The sequence below is a fragment of the Neodiprion lecontei genome, chromosome 5, assembly GCF_021901455.1.
Source record: "Neodiprion lecontei isolate iyNeoLeco1 chromosome 5, iyNeoLeco1.1, whole genome shotgun sequence".
Taxonomy (NCBI): Eukaryota; Metazoa; Arthropoda; class Insecta; order Hymenoptera; family Diprionidae; genus Neodiprion; species Neodiprion lecontei.
Window position 1 is genome coordinate 18,505,711 of NC_060264.1, and position 23,359 is coordinate 18,529,069.

Sequence of the window (23,359 nt, forward strand, 5' to 3'; positions counted from 1 at the left end):
TAACGACTAATCGACCACCCGTGCTGAGCAATCATCCAACACTACCGAATAAACGGAAAATAGAATCACTCGTCGTTTATCCGTTTGGAGTGCCATTGGCGTCTACGTAGTTTACAAGTCATAAAATGGACCTTCATCGTTTAGTCGTCAGATGTATAACGAGCCTGTGTCAGAGCACCTAGACATGTTTGCTAATAAGTGTAAAGGTACTTTTATTTAGAAAAGCAAAAGTCGGAAGGCAAATATGTTACTGAAACTACCTGAAAAAGTCAGGATGAATTGAAATTGTAGTGATGATTAGTAGTCAGAGCTGTTTCAAGAAGACAACCTTTTAGTCTCTAATCGAAAACTCGGAAGACCGCATTGATAAATGTATAAAAATATCGTGGTTAAATCGCGATTTTCCAATTCACAAATCACAACTCCATAAATGTTTTCGTGAACCTTCGTTCATCCTATGCGAATTGGACTAAGTGGATTACTATTTTGATCTCTCGTTCTGAGAATATTAGTGGAATAAAAAATAGAACATCCTAAATTATCTTTCTATCTGATGATGAGGTAAACCTTGGTTTTTCGTATTTGCATGGTTACCATGCATTTGTAAAAGCAAGTATTCCCTTTGACGAGTATGTACTGAGATAAAACTATGGTTTTCCATATGTGTGTACAATGTAGATTGTAAGGACCCAAAATATGATAGTTTTAACCATTTTTATGGTCTGCATTATGACATTTTTAACGGCTTATTTCGACTTTGAATGAAGGCTGAGGACTATTTTCACGATACTTTAATTTCAGTGTAGTTTCCACGCAAAACTGGAAACTTATCGTTTGTAAGTTTTCTTAAATTTTCTGGAAGTATAAGCTTCTGCAGACGTTGCTTTACGGTTGCCATTTCATGATTGCATAATTTTCATAACGCGTGGAAGAAATAGACGTCTTTGTACCTAATCGGATTTGATCGGTTAATTTCGTGTCATCGTCCGACTGGCTCAGGTAAATAAAAAGTCCGTAGGGTGATCCGCAGGTCCCCAAGGGATGCACAGGTTGCCCGCTTAATACCTTCCATCACAACAGAACACCCTTACAGCTTTTTCAGTCCATGGATGGTGAGTAAGGGTTTTTGTTCCTTGGCTAGGATATGCGCTCCATTACCTGCGAGGGAATTGTATGAGGTATTTTACCAGTTGCTGACGTACCGACTGCCGACCGATGGACAGGCGGACGGACGGACAAAAGGGCGGGGCGTCCATTCATCCAGAGACGAGTGTCAAGTCTCTTTTGCCCCCTCGGGGCGGTTTTGTTTGCCTATGGATCACTTCCCGATAATTACAGACTCCTAGATTTCGGTTCTTACGAGTATGAAACAGCTCTACTCACCCAAAATATAGGTTACTGCAAATATAGTTGGCTAACCTTATATCGTAGATTGAGAACAGTGAATGGGAAACTGGACAGTATCTGTAAGTATCTGTAAGGAAATGAAAAGATTTGGCGACAAAGATCGGTAAAAAATCCGATTGTGTTTTTGACGTTACTGTAGGAACCACTCTATGATCTTCAAACTCCTCTGTTGACGACCTATTCATTATACGATAAAGAGCCACTTGTCAGAGGTAAATTGTATCTCTTTCCTGAAATTACAGACCGGCTTCTTTCAAAGTGGAGTATTTTTGTCATAGACACATCCTTTGTGGAAATAATTCATTCTGGTACGAGTTGGTTCGATGATTTAGGGGCTGTAAGGAAATCAAGTCGCAAAAGTTAAATTCTTCAAGCATCTGCTTGCGATATTTTCATGTCAAACAATCGTCTGTCTATTAGTTACACGCGCAAAGTTTAAAATACTCAAAGACTTCATAGGTTAATGATTTTCTATGGTATTATATGTTTAATATGTGATTCGTATTATTCAGGGGTTAGAAACGTCGATTGTGCAAATTTCAGGAATTTAGGAAAATCCGCTTCTTTCATTAAACTAGGTGTATGTAATCTCTTAACTATGTATTCGGATCAACCTCAAAGTCATAATTTATTGTCATGCACCACACCCTCTTGTTCAGTTCAAGTTTATGTTCATTCTGTTCAGTGACTGACCCAGATGACTCGTGTGCTACAAGTGTCCAACAGTTTCATAGCCTGGTTACAATAAATGTTTCATTAATTCGGTACAGTAATTAGTTAAGACTTGAGATCATAAAAAAAGGAACGATTATAGTGCAGGAGTGAGGAATAGTCGTACTATTTAAAGTTGTGCTAATAATAGCATGATAATACGCATATCACTGGGTAGAAATTTCGTTGTTGAGCACGTGAAATGAAAGTGGATATTTGGCAGAAACAATTTCAGAAGTGGTGGAAGGAATAGGCGTTTTTAAATATGAAACAGAAGGAACAGCTCCAACACATTTTATACAGCCCAGTTCGTGTGTGCACAAGTGAGCTCAGCCCTTTTAAAAATAACTTCATATTTCCCAGGATTTTTTATTCCAATTAATCTTGAAGGCGCGCTAAGCGGTCTACTGCTGCCGAGGTAAGAGGCTCGAGTATAAAGGGGGCAGTCGAATGAGATTAATTCAAAAATGACGTGGAGTTCTTTAGACTCGGGTGCGTATACGCCGGCGTAAACGCGGAGGGCCGAGAGCTGCTTCCCTTCTTTGCACCCCAGAAGCGGTCCACTAGTCTTCATGGCACAAATACTCTTCGTTGAGCACCAATGCAATGCCTCAGAGATTGGCCTCAATTTTCTCTTACCCTAGGTTACTGGGTATTCAAATTAACGTTTTTTTACCTGAATTTCCTAAATTTTGGAAACCCACACCGGAAGTGCTCAGAACGTACATTGATTGGTTCACTGTCAGAAAAATGTGCTATGGACTTCTACAGACTATAATTTGGCGCTTATGAAACACTATATGATGTGTATCCAACGCTACTTAATGTCAATCTAACACTATCCTAATGTCAATTTAATACTATCTGATATTGAATTTTTCGAATTGATCAGTAAAATTGTTCTCCAGTAGTTGATACCGATCAATTTTGGACGAATTTATCGCTACTACTTTTACTTTGGTTTTGGTACTAGTGGGAAATACACACCGAGAGAAATTTTTAGCTCCGGTTAGTCCTTAACTATTTTCATTTTTTACCATAATCGAAAAATATAGTTCTAGGTACAAAATGAAAATCAGTTTTGTAATTGTTACCCGAAAGTCTGGTATCTGTTACTATTCTTTCTCATTATGATCACTGTTACTATATTTTCTTGTAACTGTTGCGAAAATTTAATGCTTGTGCAACAATAAATTGACGTTGAAACCTTATTTAACTAAAAACGTAGAGTAAACCAAACAAACTGATTTTGCGTTGCAATTACCAAAACGGATCGACAATAGCGTAAAATGGTTACGCTTACCTCGTTTTTCGTAATTCTAATAATATTCAAACAGTTTTTTGAACGATACCTGTTTCACTGAATTTGTCTAGTTACTATAACAAATGAAAATCTTTCTCAGTGCACATATTTATACGGAATAATTTTCAGGGATTTTTATTTGGGAGGATAAAACAAGGTTAAATGCAATAATGATGATGACAGCGGTAAAGGTACATTGGGAAGAACCCTGCCGAGTATTTTCATTCCTTTTACTTGGTCTTCCAGGCCCGTTTGTCGACCCGTCGTGTCTTTTTTACACTGGATGTATGAACGCTCGAGTGCTCTGCACCCACAACGATTCTATACCTGAGCCTATAGTAATATCAAAACCACATCAAGAACAAATCTAACATATTGAAAAATAAGAATGAAAAAAAAAAAAAAAACACATAAAAGGCAGACACTGCTTCGGGTCTACCGCTCGGCGGTGGTTGAATTCTCTTGTGGTTCTTCCGCCTCATTTCCGCGAGAAGAAGTGAACACGATTGTGGCCAACTTTTCACCGTGCTTTTATGATCCTTTGGTTGATTCGTTAAATCGAATTTTACAAAAGGACGTTACGCCGTGATCCGTCAAATTTTTTTCCTCTCCTTTTCAACTCTCCTCGTAAAACTGCTGGCGTATAATAACCACTGAACTTGAAAATTTATATATATGACTGAAAAATTCAACCATATCCACACAAAAATACCGAAACGAAGCATTTACGTTGTAAGCGGCACAATAATCACATTGAAGAAATTTGAATAATCTATCCTTTGCCAAATTGCTGTCAATATCTTTGGTATTGGATGATTGTTCTCTCTTCCAACCTCGTAGTAGTGTATCGAGTCAGCTAACAAGCCCTTTTTCTCAGGCGTGGCATCGGAGACCTTTTTCACACCGAGCCGAAGACAAGTATTGACAGTATGTATTGTCAGCGGGAACTGCTTCAGCTTTATATATTGACACACACGGTCTGATTCCTGCGGAAATGGATCGCGTTACCTCTTAGACGCGGGTATAGCTCGCCCTGTTTGACCAGACCGTCAGCCAAACGTCTCAGGTTTCATCGCTGCCGGGTTTGTGGCTGCAGGCTGATGCGCCAACATGACAGGTTAACTCTCTCTGTCAAAACAAACCTTCCGTTACACGCGGACCCCGTAGTTCTGAGTTCCCTTCAGTCACCCTGACTGACATTTGAGAGGAGCGGTTACACGTCGAGAGTGGAAATGTAACGCCAATTATTGGAGTCAAACCCGACCACATAGAGCTGAGAGAGTCTGGGCGAATTAGCATCAGGTGCGGAAGAGATGATGTTGGGGCCGGTAGCCTCGGGTGAATACTCATTCGGCAAGTTTGAAGGGTTTTAGAGGCTCCGTCGTCCGAGCACCTGGGCTTAAAGATGCCTGAAAGAGGTTTGGAGGACGCGTGGAGAACGAGTGCGCAAAGCCAGTGGCGGAGGGCGCTAACTACTCAAGAACTGGGAAAACTCTTGATTCCGCAATCCGTACAAAAGTCTCGCGGCAAACACCCGATATCCTTGTAGCATTTCAAGGAGATGATACTACCGGTGGTGGTGCTGGTGGTGGTGGTGGAGCTCGATGCTCGAGCCAGGGGAAGTGGAGAGCATATTTACAGCGAGATGAGTAGACGACGAAGGCGGTGGTTGGAGCCCGAAGCCTGCAAGCCTGGAAGCTACGGGGACCAGAAACAAGGGGCTACGGAGGGCCAGGAAGGTAGGGGGTCGTCGAAGCCTCCTCGACGGCTCTAGGATACTCCTTATCGAGATCCTCGTAGCCCTTGGTTCACAAGGACCATCCGCATCCTCTTCTCCCGCGTACTTTGCCTTCTCTCTCTCTCTCCCTCCCTCTCTCTCTCTCTCTCCCTCTCCCTCTCCCTCCCTCTCTCTCTCTCTTCCTCTCTCTCTCTCTCTATTTGCTCCTTCTCTACTTCGATGTTCAAGGGGCTGCGCGCGTGCGCGCGCATATGCCTACCTTCGCCTCCCCACCCACGAGACTCCCATATCCTGCGGTATTTTCAACCGTCGAGGAGGAAGTTCTTACCGTGGGTGTACCTACTACCTACCTGTCTGTATACCCACACCTACGTCGAGGGAAGTTTCATTCTCTTGTACTTACAAATAGGATGTTATAATTGAATGTTTGTCGTTTACGACTCACGAGAACTTGGTAAAAGAGTATAAACGGTTTAGAAAATGTCCAGCGATGTTATTCCAGGTACTACGTTGTTAAAGAACAGAAGCATGTACTTGATTTTTTTGTTACAACTACGTAACTCGCTTTCATTTCGTACCCCGAACAATGTGTCTCGGTTACGATCAAAAATGGAAACATGATAATCTATAAACAAAGATTTTTCTTGGTGTACTTACGTAGGTATTTAGTACCAATGTCACTTAATTATTCACTTTGTAAATCTTCATAAGCAAATAGAATTTTCTAATAATCATTATCGTTAATGAAGTTGACAGACCAGTATTGGTTACCACATAGCCACATTCATTGTCTCTAACTGAAGTTTACGGCTACGAATGGCATGAAGGTACTACTTTGACCTCCGTATACGCAAACTGTATTTTTTACGTACCAAAAATTTCTGTCATGTTCAGCGCAGCTATTCAGTTATAGTGGTGTGCTTGTTGGATCCATCTTCATCTAGCAATGCACCTGATAACAAGGCGATCCAATTAACGAGAAGTTGGGGAGTTATAACGTCCTGCGTACATCCCTAGTCACTTTTCGACGGTAAAGCGAAAACTTTCAACTAGTGTGAACGTCGCACATGAAATTGCGAAATGCTGTCTTGAAGCATCTTAAAATCTTTAGTGGAAGTGGATGGTGGAAGCAAAATTGGATGACTGCAGTAGTGACCTTTGCCTCAGTAACTATTGACTCTGTTATACTTGTTATTAGACCTGAGTTCTGGAAATCGGATTCTGGTTATCAACTTCTACGGTTATTAGGTACTTTTATAAGCTGTTCAAATTATGATAATTGTTGTTTCTAACTCGTATTTATGCGTTCCAATTATGTTCCCAGTACTCGAGTGCGAGCGTATAATATGTGTGGAATAATTCGAGCAAATAGAGAAAGAAAGAGATAAAAAGGGAAAAGAAAACTCCTGTCTGAAGAATTTATATTCGAGAGCGACTGCATGCGTGTGGAGTGTTATCCTCGTGAAGGTTCAGGGTGGCAGCCTCGCAGACCTTGCGGTAGAGAGGTGAGTCCGTGGTCCATAGGCACGGCTGCTGAGGGTCCTTGCTTTGGCTCTACGACGGAGTTCGGCTGAATGCCCCTCTATAGCCGAGTACGTGCTTCTAAGTGCATCCTGATTTTCAGAACCTCTTTGATTACATGCACTCAACCGACAGTATTCAGTTAAATACGCGTCATATCCTCTTATTGCTTTCGTATTTCGTTTCTTCTCGTAAATTTCACCCCTCTGTAAAGTTTGTAAGAAAACTTTATCACCTTATCGAAAATCTATCAGTTCATTCCTCATTCGCGGTCCAACACCCTTTTTTTTGTGAAAATCAGTCACCCGATTTCTCCACTTTGCCGTTGTTTGACTGAAAAATTTTATCGATGGAACGTTAGGCATAAACGTCTGGGCAAGATGAACAGTTTTGTTGTTTTGGAGAATGTTTGTTCAAAGTTGAAGATTATCATTACCGAAGTATTTGGATGTACGATACTCACTCAGTCTTCGTTGTGTCTTCACTAACAACTCTCCGTATGGGTGATTTTCACTTTCGAAAATTTATTCGAAGAAAGATTTTTTCCTCAAAGCTCTTTGTGGTCCTGTAAACAAGAAAAGCTACACTGCATTTCCACTGATCTTTGATCATGCATTTCAAGTTATAATGAACTACCCCAAGTAGTTCAAAAATTGAAAGATGTATGGCTATAAGTGCAAAACAGTTCGTTATCCGTAGGGTCCGTAGGTCGTGAGGACCGTCGAATGACTAACAGCTTTTTGGCACAGTGTCCGATGCGATTTTATCGGTGTAACGTTAAGCGCTGCACCTCTTATCGCAGGTGTATAAGGAGGTGTGTTGATTTATTTGAAAAGTGAGTACCGGATGGGAATGTGGCTTGGGCATAAAAGGGGAAGTGAGGCGGGGTGAAATGGTGGAGGTAGGGAGCAGGGAAGAGAGCCCTCCACCGGAGAGTCCTACACCACCGACCAAGCGCCAGCCTAGTTTCAGAATTCACCGACGTTAAAACCAACGAAGCGAGTTTTACCCGTGATTCGCATGATGGCTTGATTGCTTGCTTTATTTCGTCCATATTTCTATACTCTCACCTAGTATTTTGCTTCGTTACTTTGGAGTAGTTATTTTCATTTCTGTTTTCGCATATTGACGCAAGATGTTTCATCTATTACCATTTTTCATCGATTCTCTTGAAGATCCATTTCCGTTTTGACAAGACTGAGAGGTGATAAAAAAACATGCCAATATCATCAACAGTTCCACTTTCAACGACGGAGTCAACTTGTTCTGATTTTTTGTTTAACCAGTTATCAATTCGAAGCTATAAACTTCGATTATAAAAATTTTTTCGTAGCACCAAAATCGTATTAGTTCCGAATTTCGATGAATCAGCGTCCAATTTGTTCGTGAACTTGAAACGTTGTATAAAAAAATCATTATAGGATGTGAGTCATAAATCTAACCACGCTGTTTTACACAACATATTAACACTATTTCAAATTTATTTTAGGCAATATGTGTGCCAGTTCCCAGTTGCGAACAAAATGGGCAGCGATTCCTCAAAAATCGGATCCGAAATACTATGATTATGGTATTAAAAAAACTGAACAATAATATTATTTTTTCGAAAGAAGTTTTTAATTTTATTTCACGTAGAGAAGAAATTCTCTTAATGTAATTTAAATTCAATTAACTGAAGATCAACTTTCTAAGCCTCAATTTCGTCACTTTCTTATTAAAAAAAAAAGATGTTCTTGAATTTGAATTTATTTGATTAAACGTAACGTGGCCCACTTTCAACTGAATTTTATTTTAGTAAAAGACAAGTTGCCTTGTAGATAAATATGAAATTGAGAACTACTTACAATTAGTCGGATTGAGAAAATTCCAGTCCATCTAATGAAATTATTTCATTACGAGCTATCGATGTAATATTAACAGTTGGTTTGACCTTGTAACATACGTTAAACTCGCAAAGTATATTCATTTGGTTTTCATAAACGTTGATTGATTCGTTCAATTTCTCTCCATTTGACTAAATTTACGATTTTTTTCCTTAAATATTTTTTTGGTAACCCGAATAATCAATGTATTCATGTGGATGAAAGAAAGTTTTCTTGATTCAACTACATAATTCGTTATTTCGTATAATCACTCGAAAATATTTCATGAAATCAAATAAATCGAAATTAATTACCGCTTCTTCAAATTTACCAAATTTTGTTCCTCAGTTTTATTTTAGTAATTTTTACCATGGACTGTACCGTCTAAACATTCTTAATATCCGGCGGCTGCTCTCTCTGGCATATTGCAAGAACCGGGTTTTCATCCGATGAAGATGCTTCAGTCTATATAAGGTTTGATGTGAAATCGGTGAACCAGGGAGACGGAAGCTGGCAGCGTGGTGCGGTTCACGGATTGCAAACTCGTCGCGAAAGGCGGTGGCGTTGATTGGATCACCACAAGAATCGATACTTTCACGGCAGAATGAGCCGGTACCGTAGCCAACCCCGGAGTCCCGGCTCCTCTCCGCTTCCCCGTGACGGCCTCCTGGAGCATCGTCGAGTAGGTCCTCGAGAAAGCTCGTCCCCCATACCCTGCAGGGTCCTTGCGGAGCTACCCGCCCGCTCACTCGCCGGATCCTGTCCAGCAGGTCTCCATGCCAACGCGCGCTCGATAAATTGGTTCTCTATATCCAGGCACAAGGACGACGACTCCTGCAGGACGAATTCGCCTTCAAGAGTTAACGGGCGGGACGTTGTTATTCGACACCTGAGATAACGGAAACACCTTTGTCCTCAATTAGCATGGAAGTCGTATCACAGCGGCTACGATGTTCCCAGTATCCTCTCAGCAATCCTTCTTCGCCTTCTGCGCAGTCCTTAGGGATAAATTGACTGAATAGTCCGAGTCAAATGTCAGGAGAACAGAAAGAGAAAAAAAAAACAGTTGGGAAAATCTCCAGCGGTGATGATGGTTGACATATATGAAACAAGAAGCCGTACTCTGTGATAACAATTGATTCGAGCAAATTCGAATTACACGAGATGAGATATCGACAATTTGAAAAATGGCTTTATAATTGCCTTAAGTCTTCAAAATTATTAACCTCGACGTTTTTAAATCCTGATATAATGTCTTGGGTTTGATAGGGTTATTGTTCAACATAAAGATCTTCAGAGATCGTGTAAGGAAATGTTTTCAAACTGTGATCTCAAAACTTGGATAAAAGTAGATTTTTGTAAATACGGTAAAATAGGTGATCGTCATAAATTACATTTGCGCGTTATGACTATACTGTAATGTGATACTTCTTGAATGTTTATCAGACACTTTTTGGAAATCTAATCAGCGATCAAAACGTACCAAAAAGTATAGAAATCGGATTCAAAACACCAGATTTCAAGCATTTAGCCCCCACGCTCAGGGAAAATTCAGTATTTGCAAAGAAATGTTACGGTTTAACGACCTTTTGACTGAAATGAATCACAGCTCGGAACTAACTTACAATAATTATTTGTTTTTCATTGAGAATTTAATAACACCGAGATGTAGAGAAAAATTTTGTCGGATAATCAGTCATCAATCATTATATCTATTTAAAAAAACTTATTTTCCGGAAATAGATTTTGTAGTAATCTTGCCCCAAACTTTCGTTTCCAAAATGACAACATGCGACATCTCATATTTCGTTATATCTTCAAACCTTGATATGAAATTCTTGAAACTTAGCGTGGAAGATTGTAATCAGTCAAATTAACTAAATCATCCTAGAGAAAATTTCCACCGAAGGTTGATCACTTCAATGTTTTTTTTTCACTTAATCTTGTTTTGTTTATAACCATCCGGTGAAATCCCACCCACTTTTATGGCGCCTGGATATCGTAGACACGCTATAATCTTCCCTTGAAGTCAATTTATGCCGCACACCAGCAATCTCCCTTAATAATCATCTACAATACCATTTCTGCAAATGTTGATACGGCGAGGTTGCGTCGTTTTCAAGTATAATTCAATTGAATGAGCGGAGCTCTCAAGTGCAACTTCCCAGAATTGTGGGCTATCGTCATCACAAGCATATAAGAGAGTTGCGCGAAACCTTCTTTCTCCATTTCTTTCGTAAAAGGTAAAGAACGAAAATCACGATTTTCATACCATTTAAACCACACATTCAGTTATTGTGAGTTACTTCACGACTTTTGAAGTCTGTCGATTTTCCGTAATAGCACGTGTCGATCTTAAATGCATTAATGACGATGTTGAAATGATTTTAAACCAACACTTCTTTAAGATATCTGAAATCGTCTCAACTTACCTCAGGTCATGTGAAATTGAGAAGAGTGATTCCTAGTAAAGTTGTTTGCCGTAACGTAAAGATGCATGTCGTCTTGTAGGTACCTATACAACAGAAAGCTTTGTGAAATGAACTTTACTCCGAATCATTGTGTTCTGCATAATTATGACACAAGAATTTGAAAATACTCGTTATATTCACCGCAATTTTTGACTGGAAAGCGAAATGTTGTCCGTTTTCAGCTCGGGTTAGAAAAAAAATGGAAAATGAAACCCGCGGTATTGACATAAAAAGGTGGCCTTCCTACTTTGAGTACATTTATTAACCCGCGTTGGGTGCACCCGCGAACTCCCGGCAGGAGGGTCAAGTGGATGCCGCCCTGGCGAGGCCTCCACTCAAACATTCCCCGCCCCATAAGCACCACGAGGGTGGCTGGAGAAGCCCGTCAGCTCAACAGAGCACATAGTCATTAGATGCAGTGGGAATTAGTTACACTAGTACGTGTGTTGAGGGAAGCGTGCAGCGTTGGGCCTCTGCAGCTACAGTCGTCAATATTGTGATTTAATTGCATCCCTCTGGGTACCTGTTCATATAACATTCTCTCGGGTATCATCTGGATCATTGATTTTCACCAAAAGAGCGAAAAACGTATCCCTACAACACCAATTTAATTGGGTGATACAAGAGACGAAACTAGTCTTTTCAAAGCTTTCATTGGACAAAGCAAGAAGCTACTCGTTCAAGGAAATGATGGATTAGCGATGCCAGTTGAAATCCAAATTGTGGATTAATGGAAGTCAAATGAGTCGGATATTCATTGAAGTGCTGGGGATTTGTTAGAGGTACCTGAAATCGTTTGAAATCACAACGTATCATTTTGAAAATATCTTTGTATTTATATTTCTACCGCTAAACCAAGGGAAAGCTGTTTCACTGTCTCTTCGTCTCAGCGTAACGTATCAAATTATGAGAATTGAGAACAATAGCGTCTCCGAGAATTTGCAGGGTCTGATGGGTGCAAGATACTGTCTGATTCGTCTAAATAATCTCGCGTGTTTGTTTGAAAGGATATTAAATCTGAGACGTTTTGAAAGAAAGCAACGTTGGCCAAAGCCACGAAAAGGTTTTCCTCTCGAGCAAATCATTGCGAGGGAGTGCTGTAAACATGCAATCTCCACAAGCCGAGAGAGAGTGGCGGAAGAGCCTCCATTACCGACGGCTGAGAATCTCGAGACCGCCCAGACTTGTGTTTTGTGATGCAAAGATGAAAATGAATGCCGAGATGAAGACGAACTTGAAAGAAGAGGAAAGCAAGTGAAAAAGAGAGAGCGACAAGGAAGCTCCAGAGGAGAGGAAGATACCTGCAGACTCTTGTCCGCAGATTTTAAATGCCTTTATATACAGCTGAGCACTTTATCCATCTTCACAACGCTTTTTTTCCACAATTGCTTTGATCAAATACTTCACTTTGCTAAGTGCAGCTGGTATCCACCCGATCCGCTCCCTTCCCAAATCATTTCATGCTTTGTCACCCAGAAGTATTTTAATCTGAGACGTCAATGACAAGTGTTACGGATGTACATCCATTGTCAGCCTCTCTAAACAGATCGTAAACTTATCGAATGCTGCCTTCACGGTTTCATCCATGCGTTGGCACTTGATATCGACAAAGTCAGAATATCACAGACATCATCAAGGATCCACTCGAACGTTGGTCCTGAATGATTTTGTGAAGATGAAAAATGTTTATCTTCAACCTGTAGGTGTTCGCACAAGAGGAATCAAGGACTCTATGATATTCGACACGTACAATTGTTGCAAATAAGCCAATTTACGTGAAGATCACTTCATACACGAGATGCGACTTCCACTGAAATCTACTATAATTTCGGCGGCAAATTATCGAATGCTGCTTTCACGATTTCATCCACGCACCGGTACTTGATGCTGTCAGAATCGGAATATCACAGGTTCTGCGTCTTTAGTCTACCATGATACATTACAATTAACCATAATAGATGAAAATTGTTCTTGAATGACTGACTGAAGATGGAACCATCAATCGTACGTCATGGGAATCCATGAATTCAGCCAATTAGAATGGAGCACTGAAAGACAACTTGTTAGATGAAATTCTACTGGTACTAAAATGTAATTGCTGCACTATAGGAAACGTTGAAGGGTATAATGTGGCGAGCCGAGGCGCGAGTGATGGCTGGTTGATATTGGCTGATGAACGGAATCTGGCAGGGTGAAGGGGGGCGAGGGGATGACGGGAGAGGGCGAATGGGAAGCGGACGACCCACATCGGCACTTGAGTGTTCGTATTGCTGACGTGGCGAGCGAATCCAATACCACCATCCAGAGGTTGGCGAGTACTTGGGACCCGACAATACAATGCCGTCCTCTCTTGGCTTGGGGATTCACAGCGGCTAGCTGCGAGCCAAGTCCGACGCCTCTTGCTCTAAATGTTCTTTCGGTGAAGCACTGTTTTGCGTTCACGCACCGAAGTCACCACAAAACTCTGAAAATCACTCGGCGACGTCGCCGCAGCATCACGAATCAAACAAAATAGAATTATCACCTCTGAATAACAGTTGTGGATCTTCAGCTTTATTCCACTCTATCGACTAACCATGAGTCTCCTCCCCATCGGGGTCCCTGAGTCTTATTAGAGCTCAACGAGTCGCGCTTGATCTAATCCAACCCAATGCTGGACTGCCGAAGTGTTCGTTCGAGAGACACTGGATCACGTTTATCACGATATCAGATCTGATACAGATGATTGGGCTGTTTAACTAAAGGGGCATTTCACGTGAAGCGGATAGCGAAAAAAGTGCGAGGTTCTGAGTTTCGGTTATATTTGACCTAATTGTACTTCTAGAAGGTATGAATGTGAATACTAATTTTTTTATTTCATTTTTTACGAAATTTACCTGTCAAGGTATGGGCTTCTAAAGAATTAACGTAATTAAAATAGGAATTTTTTGGAAGCAGTTTTTCGAATTGAACAAACTTACAATAAAGTATTAACCCGTTGAGGACACACATCGAAAAAATAACGTTGAGGACACACGGGGTCTAGCGCACCCCACGCAGAAAAACAACCGGTGCGAAACTTCAATTTTATATTCTCTCTAAATAATCTTATGATTGTTTTAATCTTTTTATGATTTTAAAATACTAAAATATTGTTAAGAAAAAAAAACTCACGAAATTGAACTTTTTTTATAAAAATAGTATTAGAAATTTTAATTTTCAAAATATCAAAAAAAAAAACGACGGCGTTTTATTCAAAAAACAATATTTTTTCGAGAAAAAAATAAAATTCTGATGAAGTCTGAAAAAAGTATATTTATTTTGAAGTTTGAAGTCACGAATCTCGGTCATTCTTGTAATAAAGAAATAGTACAACTAAACATGCAGAAAAATGTAAAAGCATGATTTTGTCACAGTAAAAAAAAGATTTTGCCACAGTAAGGCCACACGGGGTCTACAGAACCCCAAAAAAAAAACACGTGCGCACTAATATGTCTCTGCAGGATGACTAATGCCAAAGAGACCTTCGTAACGTGTCAAAACTTGTTGTTGAGACTTCAAACAACAACAAATGGTGCTATATATCTAATTCCTAAGGGTCTTTGTAGATTTAAAATTGCATTGAAATTTGTCTGGGGTCCGTTGGACCCCATGTGTCCTCAACGGGTTAAACATGTTAGTGTATTATCTCCATACTTTAAGATATTTTCGAGATTTTCTCAAAAAAGAAACAAAATTGTTCAAGTTATGATAATTCTAGTTTGGAATGTTTACTGCCGGTTTTTTACAAGAAAAAACAATCAAAATTTTTAAACTGATTTCATAATTGAAAAGCACAGTAAATTTTCCACCATTTTATTGTGAATTTGTTCAATTCGAGAAACTGTTTCCAAAAAATCCTTATATATTTCAATTACGTTGATTCTTTAGAAGCCCATAACTTGATAAGTAAACCTCATTAAAAAAAAAAAAAAAATAAATAGGTCTATTCATACTTTCTAGAAATAAGATTAGTCCAAATATGAACGAATTTCAGAACCTCGCATTTTTTTCCTTGTCTGCTTCACGTGACATGCCCCTAAATAGTCCACGTCATTTTTGAAACATGCTGAAACTGTTACGACGATACGATCGAACGTCTTTGTTTCTATCTACTTTGACAGTTGCAGATTCGTTTAAAGTCGCAGAGTAATGATGCTCCGGCAGTTTTATTGTGCATAAAAAATATATTGATCGTTAAAAAAAATTCTCCTCGGCGTAAATCTAGTGAAAATGAAGGGCAGACCGAGGAGTAGCTAATAACGAGTGAGCGAGCAGGCTTGATGCAGGTATTATGGCTAGGGGGCGTTCATATAGTTGCGATTTCGGTGGCAGGAGTTGGTTGTCAGAGGTAACTATTATCCTAAACGCAACAATAACGAAGGATGATCCGGCATGTAAACGGTTAGGATCCTGGGCAGCCCCTTTCAGGGCAACGAGGGCGCGGATTATTCCCCGCTGGGAGGGCGGGAACCCCTGGATATCGGGCGAGAGGTTATTGTTTCCTCGGCGAGCGTTGTGCGTCGTTCGTGTCAGATATGCTCCGTCGCATACTAACCGGCTCTGTCCATCCTTGGTCCACGCTGAAAGTCGATCTGCATCGATTTATGCAGGATTTGCGCGAATCCTTCTATTGGTCAACCTGCAACCGTTATATAGTGCAGTACCTACACTGAGAGAAATTTTTGGTTCCGGTTACCGCTCAGTCCTTAACTATGTTCATTTTTTACCACAATCGAAAAATATAGTTCTAGGTAGAAAATGAAAATTAGTTTTCTAGCTGTTACCGGAAAGTCTGGTATCCGTTACCATTCTTTCTCATTACGATCACTGTTACTGTTAGTGACGAACCTCACAGCCGGGTGCTACAAGTACCCAAATTACCTTTTGTACTAGCTGTAGGTCTCACAGTCACCCTTCTCGATAGACTCAAAACAATAATAATGGGTTCGGGGACGATTTAAAGATTAATAATATGGCCACCAGATATAAAACTGTGCTTCAGGGTTCATTGGACAAGCTTTACATTCATTCAATCAGTAATTATTCAACGCTTGTGTCAACTTGGGTAACTTTCTAACGGTTATCCGTTCAACACGGATCTCGTCGCGAGCAGAACCGGAGTAGGCCCTAGGATGACGTGTACAGCTACCATCTCACCCGAAACCATCCGGTCAGTACCTGTACTATTTTAACCGGGGGCTGCAAGCCGTTGCCGGCTACCCGACACGGAAACCACCCCAGGGTAGCTTAGATACCCCGACAAGGCTAGCCCACGCGGCTACACCAATTTTGTGTGATTTGTTATTTATTTTCAAGTGTTCGTGATCCGCGGAGTGTAATAACCACGTTGATTTCCCAACGTGTCAACCACCCCGGGTCCAAACCTCAACCATGAGGCCCCGGGAAGGCCAGCGCGAGAGTCCCCAACCGGCTCTACCCGGTTCTGCTCTCGCATCTAATTACTCGGTCACAAGTACATTAGAAACACGATCCAACGTCATTTAATAATCAAATCGATCATTATGAGCCTCGATTCGTCGAGTTGATAGCCCCATGTTCACACAGTTCACTGTATCACTCTCGCACACGTAACGAGCTACTGTCAACAAGACTCACGTGTTTTCTCTTCCGAGTTTCGACTAATACTGATCCGGTTTTGGATTCTTCTTCGTATTATCCTCTCGCTTGCTCTCGCGGGGATTTTGAGAACTTTAGACTGTATTGTCTTGTTGACCACTCGCCGTAGTGTGCGTGAGATTAGCGCCGATGGCCGATTACGAAATTATAGGTCACAGAGCACTAGTTACGGCTTTTGTTTTTCTGTCTATGTATTGATATGCGTCGCCAACAGTTACTATATTTTCTTGTAACCGTTAACAACCGCAACAATAAATTGATGTTAAAGCCTTATTTAACTAAAAAAGTACAGTAAACCGAACAAACTGACTTTGCGTTGCAATTACCGCAATTACCAAAAAAGGATCGACAATAGCGCAAAATGGTTACACGTACCTCGTTTTTCGTAATTCCAACAATATTCAAACAGTTTATTTTAACGATACCTGTTTTACTGAATTTTTCTAGTTACTACAACAAATGAAATTTTTCTCAGTGTAGCATGTCCTGTGAAAAGTCAAATGCAAACCGCAAATGGTTAGCTCTGTTCTTTTGTTTTGTAAAATTAATTATATAAAATAAGGTCTGAGAAGGGTCTTCGTATTAAAGGCAGAATCTTAAATTAACAAAACGCTTTGACGTTACTCCAAGATAATACACGCACGCACACACACACACACACAATTCAGTGGTCAAGAAATCTAGACAATTACACAGTATCGTACAAAGGTTTAGAATCACTTTTTTAATTTTCGTTTGGGACAAAAAACTCAATATTCTAAGCCAAAAAGAGGCGTAAATGAATGACTGGTATGCCATTTGAAATTCGACAGAACCAGCTACATTATGCTTTTTTTTTAAATTTTCCGTGATTCTTTGCAATCACTGGGTAATGTTAAACGGTTATATTTTTTCTTTTCTTTTAATAATTTCCTATTTTCGTGGAGTTGCATGCAGTTGTTTTGAAAAACAGAAAAAAATCTACATTTATCCACTGAAAACAAATTTGAACGAGATGTGTTTGGTACCCTTTTCTGGAAGTTCTCTCAAGTTTCCGAAAAATACGTACGTGTATTAAGTTCCACGCTTTAATAACGATTTTACCAACATTTAAAGAGGAGGCAACAAAATCCTCGAATCGACTGATCCCCAGCAACCATTCTATATTTTGAATACAACAAACAAAATTCATTCACAGCCTAGGAACGGCTAACTCAAGCTTCAAAATTCTTAGGACTATTTGCTCGATTGTCGTTTAGATCAAGTGAATAATTATGATGGGATCGTTTTATGCATCCCATGTAGGTACGTAAAATATATTCGATACGTCAATGGACCTTTAAAGAGAAAAAAGGGGCGGGGGAGCGTTATTATTCGACTCCTGTGAAATCTGTTATTAGCTAGTATGTTGGCGTATATTAATATGACGTTTCGTGTGTTGGGCACACACGGAGCCACGCGCCGCCACGTTTCTACTCAACTAAACATTGTGCTGGTCGAACAAAGCGCCCAGTTAGCTGATGTCTGAGGACCTGCGCACGCTGTTTGTACGTAGTTAATAACCGAACGCGAAGCGTGTATATTCCCATATTGACCCACGTCTTTAGGAATATTTTTAAAAAACTTATTCATACAGTGATTTGAAAAATGGTCTTATTCAGCACAAACCGTTACCCGATAATCGCAATAGTTTAGGGCTACGCGATTGATTGTAATAGCATGTCGATTGTTAATGATTACCACTTATTTCAATTGATGTGCATTAGAAGAATGGCAACCATTTTTTTTCATGGTAAAAAAAAAAAAAAAAACAATCTCCACCGTCAATAAAGTGCAAAAATTATAAGAATTTTGAAAATCGTTGGGTTCATTTTTTTTTTCTCTTTTTTTTCAATGACATCGTTAAAATATTTCGATCCACCGTTTTGGATCAGGGATTTTTGATTTTGACATTACGTTATCAGATTTGAATTCAGCGCCTTCCAAAAACCCGTGGAACCTCCAGAGATTTGCGAAACCGTAATCAGGCAATTACAAATTACAATTAGACTTTGTAATTTTGTAGACGATTACAAATCTGATTTGTGTTTTGTAATTGAGGCGATATGGCGTACAAATGCCATTTGTAATTCGTCATTACGATTGCACAATATGATACAAATTTGATTTGCAATTCAAGATATAATCAATTACAAATTGTAATTAGGCGGTGCCCAAAACTGCGTTTGCAATATTGATTTCTACAAAAATGCCAGTAGCATAACCTTTTATTTGTGAAAAATGTGCATTCGGACAAATGTCCATTTACACACGGTTCGTGAGAATTTCCCCCACACTAAAATGCAATATGTAACCGTGGAAGAGTTTCCCGTTGCAATTATCTGCTATTATTTTGCGTTGCATTCGTCTAATCGTTCGTTCTCGTAGCGGCTTTTTAATTTGAGGGGGAGAATTGTCGGAAACACACTTACGGCAGGGGTGAAAGAAGAAAAATAAGTAAAACTGCTTCTTTGTTTCAGGGTACCAGAGTGGGTACCATTCTGGTTCATCCAACAGTGGCAGCTCCGGCGGTTATGGCAGCGTAACTTCTGGCTCAGCCCGAGGCGGAAACGGCGGCGGTGGTCGTGGCAACTATAATCAGAATCCACAAGCCGGAGTTTGGGCCAGTGGCTACGTGGCTCACCAGTCGAACTATCATCAACGTAACCAACACCACAACCAACACTCTCATCAGCAACACAACCGGCCTCATCCTTATCAGAATAAATCACACAACAATTACTCGAATCCTCAATGGGTAAGATTAATATGTTTTACTTATCGCACACAATAGAATCAGAATCACAATATCGAATATTCAACCCTTTATCGTCCTTTAGTACCTTGTTTGACATGTTTTCACGATATGTTCATCGATTTCGATATGGAAATTCTCGAAAATTTCGCAAGATTTTGATGGGCATCGCGATGAGATTTTTGGGACCAGCACTCTTTCCGGAAAATTAAAAAGCTCAATTTTTGAAAACTGATATTTTTCACGCATTGTGACTCAAGGAAATTTTTTGCTCTTGACTTTTTTCCCCTCTTTAACTGAATAGAATGTCAGACTTGAAGGGTTAAAGATGCGTAAATCTGATTCATGGAATTCATAAAGAATAAAACCTACGTAAAGGTAGAATAAAGCAACCTCACGGAAGAAACACTCAACTTGGGTGTAAATTCACATCGCAAACTCAAAGATTATGCTAAGTTTCCATAAGAAAAAAATTGAGGGTGCAAATTTACACCAAAGGGTTTTTTCTATAAGAGCATTATATAGAATCGCTAAAATTTCTACAATCATGCTCTGACAATTCTATATGTTAATTTTTAACATTTTATATAGCTTTTCTCGTTTCAACTTTTGAATATTCCAAATTTCCGCACTTTACATTTTATGAATTGGGTGTTCGTAGTTTCTAAAATTCGATACTGTAACCCTCATATTATATGGCAATTCTACTTTTTGACCTCACCTTTTTCATCAGCTCTGCACGTCTATTCATCACCCTTTTTGTTACGTACCGGTGATCTGAAATTTTCTCCATAGCTATATATCTATCTGTTACACGTATTTATCATAGATTTACACATTTTCCATTTTTTAGAGTTTGGATCCATTCGTACAATAAAGGGACTTATTTATTTACCCTTTCAATATCAGGAAACTTAACACTCAAGTGCGCATGCGCCAAGTTTTTCGTCTGCTTAGACAGGCTGACCAACCCTGTCTGATTTTTCCCCGGCGCAAACTGTAACTGCGTCATTCCATGTCAAACCGCACACTTTTAATGCCAAATTTCAGAACAGTTCGTGATTAGGTTGTTTTTTGCCTCGAGAAAATTCCTCTAATTTATCCCACATTTTCATGCCAATGTTTTCGAAGTTGCACTGCGTCGAAAATGTAAAAGGAAAGGCAAAAAAGTCAGACACGATGATCTCTAAACGCTGATATCTCCTGATATATTATCAAACTATGATAATATTTTAAAACCTTACCGTTTCATGAGTGATCGGTTTGATGTGGAATAACTCGAATACGCGCAAGCGTTTTTAGGTTATGTTGAGCTGGATGCAGACTCGTCACATTTCGGCTGTGTAAAATTCTCAACCCTAAATAATCTCGATACGTCAGCAAATTTTTATACTTGGCATCTGGCCGAAACTGAGTTGGTCAACCTGACAAGCGAATGAATCTACCGATGGAATCGGTGATTTGGCGCATGCGCATTTGGGTGTTCGGTTTGCTGTGACTTTTTCGGCGTAGCATAAAGGTTGCCAGTTATCGAGCTTCAATTGTATTAATGAGAAACGAATGTTTTTTTTCTTTTTGCGTTTTTCTACAGAATCATTCGCAAAATCGTCGAGGAGGAGGAGGAGGAGGAGGAGGAGGTGGAGGAGGAAGTGGTGGTGGTGGTGGTGGGTGGAGAGGCCGCTAAAAGCGGCTGAAACTTCAGGTCTCGCAATCCACTGATCCATAATTTAGGTTTTAATCAACCTGGATTGTATAATCGCGTTGTGAAAACTCACAACCGCAAATGATTATTATTTTACATTTATAAAATCGAAAGAGAAAATCGATATTTTGTACGCGATCAATTAATCGAGGGCAATTTATTTTGAATCATACATATATATAAAAAAAAAAAAAAAAGAAAATGATAATAATGGAAAGAAAAATACCTTATATTAATACAGTGCATTGTTTCATATCTGTATATAACATATATGTATAGACATATAAACATTATTATACTTATATGTGCACTATTATCTGCATATTATTTCATACGAATTATATCTAATTACTCTTACTCTGTAAAGTCATTAGACGACAACACCAAATGGTTGTAGAACACAAAGTAAACGAAAGTCAATAACACAAATCATGTTTGAAGTATGTTTTTATTGTGTGAATTCAATTTTTTAACCATTCGTACGATACGAGCTTCAACCTGTGATAAAAAAAAAAGTCACCAACACAATTGACATTCGTTAAAGGTAGGTGGACATATTTTATAGAAATATATTCAGAACTTTTTACAGAATTTCTTTGAAGGAAAATAGCGGTTTACTGTCGGCATATCGCAAGGAAATGAAAATATGCACGGACTTGGAATTTTGGAATGATTTTTATCCCGAGTTTAACTTTTTCAGCATACGAATCAATAGACGAGTTTAATCAAGATTAATTTCAACTCTGGCTATAATTTGAATAGGTCGATTGGCAAGTCTGCAACAAAAATACAAATTGTTGATCTAATTTTCCTGACCTGGTTTAAACCGAAATTATTAATTTTGCTATTTCTCAATACTCGAAATTCACAAAAAAAAAAACAAACGTAGCGAAACTAGAATTACAGTTGCAATGATACAAATCCTTGGAACATTGTAGAATGTTTTCAAAATTTGGAAAAAATTACATTTTGTTGACACTGTACCGATAGGAAAAAAAAAAAAAAAAAAATACAAAAAACAACAACTGATCTTCTGGGAAAAACTGTGTTTCTTGCATTGATCACAAAAAGCGACGAAGATGAAAACGATTATAGGCAGTTCCAAGCATTCTGTATTTTTTAATGAATGACCTATTATTTTGGGTTCCAGATGGTTCATTTAACCTCGTAAATTGATCACTCTATCCGGACCTATGAAGACGCGAGATAGATTTGTGCAAATATCGTATGTTAAGAAAAATAATAATTACGGTCACTTGAAATAATGTTCAAAGATTTCAGAAATTTTTTTTCAAAATCCACACACAACTTCAATTTCTCAGGACGGACCACGACGTTGGAGTGCATAAAATAAGAGATTTATTATTTTTTTATTAAGTGCACGATGTTCATATTAGTTGGTCTTGTTTTATTTCATACTACTCATATTTAAGAACTTGGGTCTAAATATTGACAGATATTATTGGAAAATGGTAGGGTTGCTACCAATGTGGTAAAAACACGAAGAAAGATAGGTCATCTGAACTCGAAACGAGAAGAATTTTTGCTGACTATATATTTAAATTTCTTGAACGACATAGACTTTTTTATTATATAGATGTTCGAGAAAATGGCGAATGGTTAAGGAAAAAGTTGAAATTTCTGTGTAAATTAGAGATAGATTCTTTAAAAATAAATCAAGGTGTTTTAACTTGAAAAAAAAATTGTTTTCATAATATTGATTGAAAGTAGCTACGAATATATTGTAAATTTAACGTCAATGCGTTGAATAAAACGTGCAAGATTTTTTGACGGTGGTCTTGAAAAACATTTTTTTTCAGGAAAATAACCGAAGTTTTCACATCGATGAGTCGAATGCATTATTAATTCTTTTTGAAAATTGCATATCACTGCTACGTTGTTGGCATTCTCAAAATTCACCCTTAAGTCAGTGATTTTCGATCATCTGCTGAGAAGAATTTCAATTGTTATAGTTAATAGAAAATTCTTGTATAATCGGTATCGTTACAATATCGGTTTAAATATTGTTGGAATAACAAGAAAATCGATTACACGTAACTATTTAGTGTGAATATTGTGGTTGTCGATACTATATTTTCTATTTTTTTGCAAGATTAAATCAGAATAAAAAATTCATAATAACAACTAAACGTCAAATCACTGTTGCAACAACATGTAATGAGAAAGAATAATAACGTACATACATTTTCTAG

The 23,359-nt window shown here is 38.9% G+C and overlaps 1 protein-coding gene across 1 annotated transcript in view; it reads left to right on the forward strand.

The window, feature by feature from the left end:
* Positions 1–21,997, forward strand: part of LOC107217381 (5'-3' exoribonuclease 2 homolog) — a 40,701-nt gene extending 18,704 nt beyond the window's left edge. Inside the window, exons 16-17 of the mRNA XM_015654886.2 lie at positions 19,170–19,447; positions 21,036–21,997. Coding sequence (XP_015510372.2) covers positions 19,170–19,447; positions 21,036–21,128 — 371 coding nt within the window. The 3' untranslated portion in view covers positions 21,129–21,997. The remainder of the gene's footprint in view (positions 1–19,169; positions 19,448–21,035) is intronic.
* Positions 21,998–23,359: the final 1,362 nt, after the last annotated feature.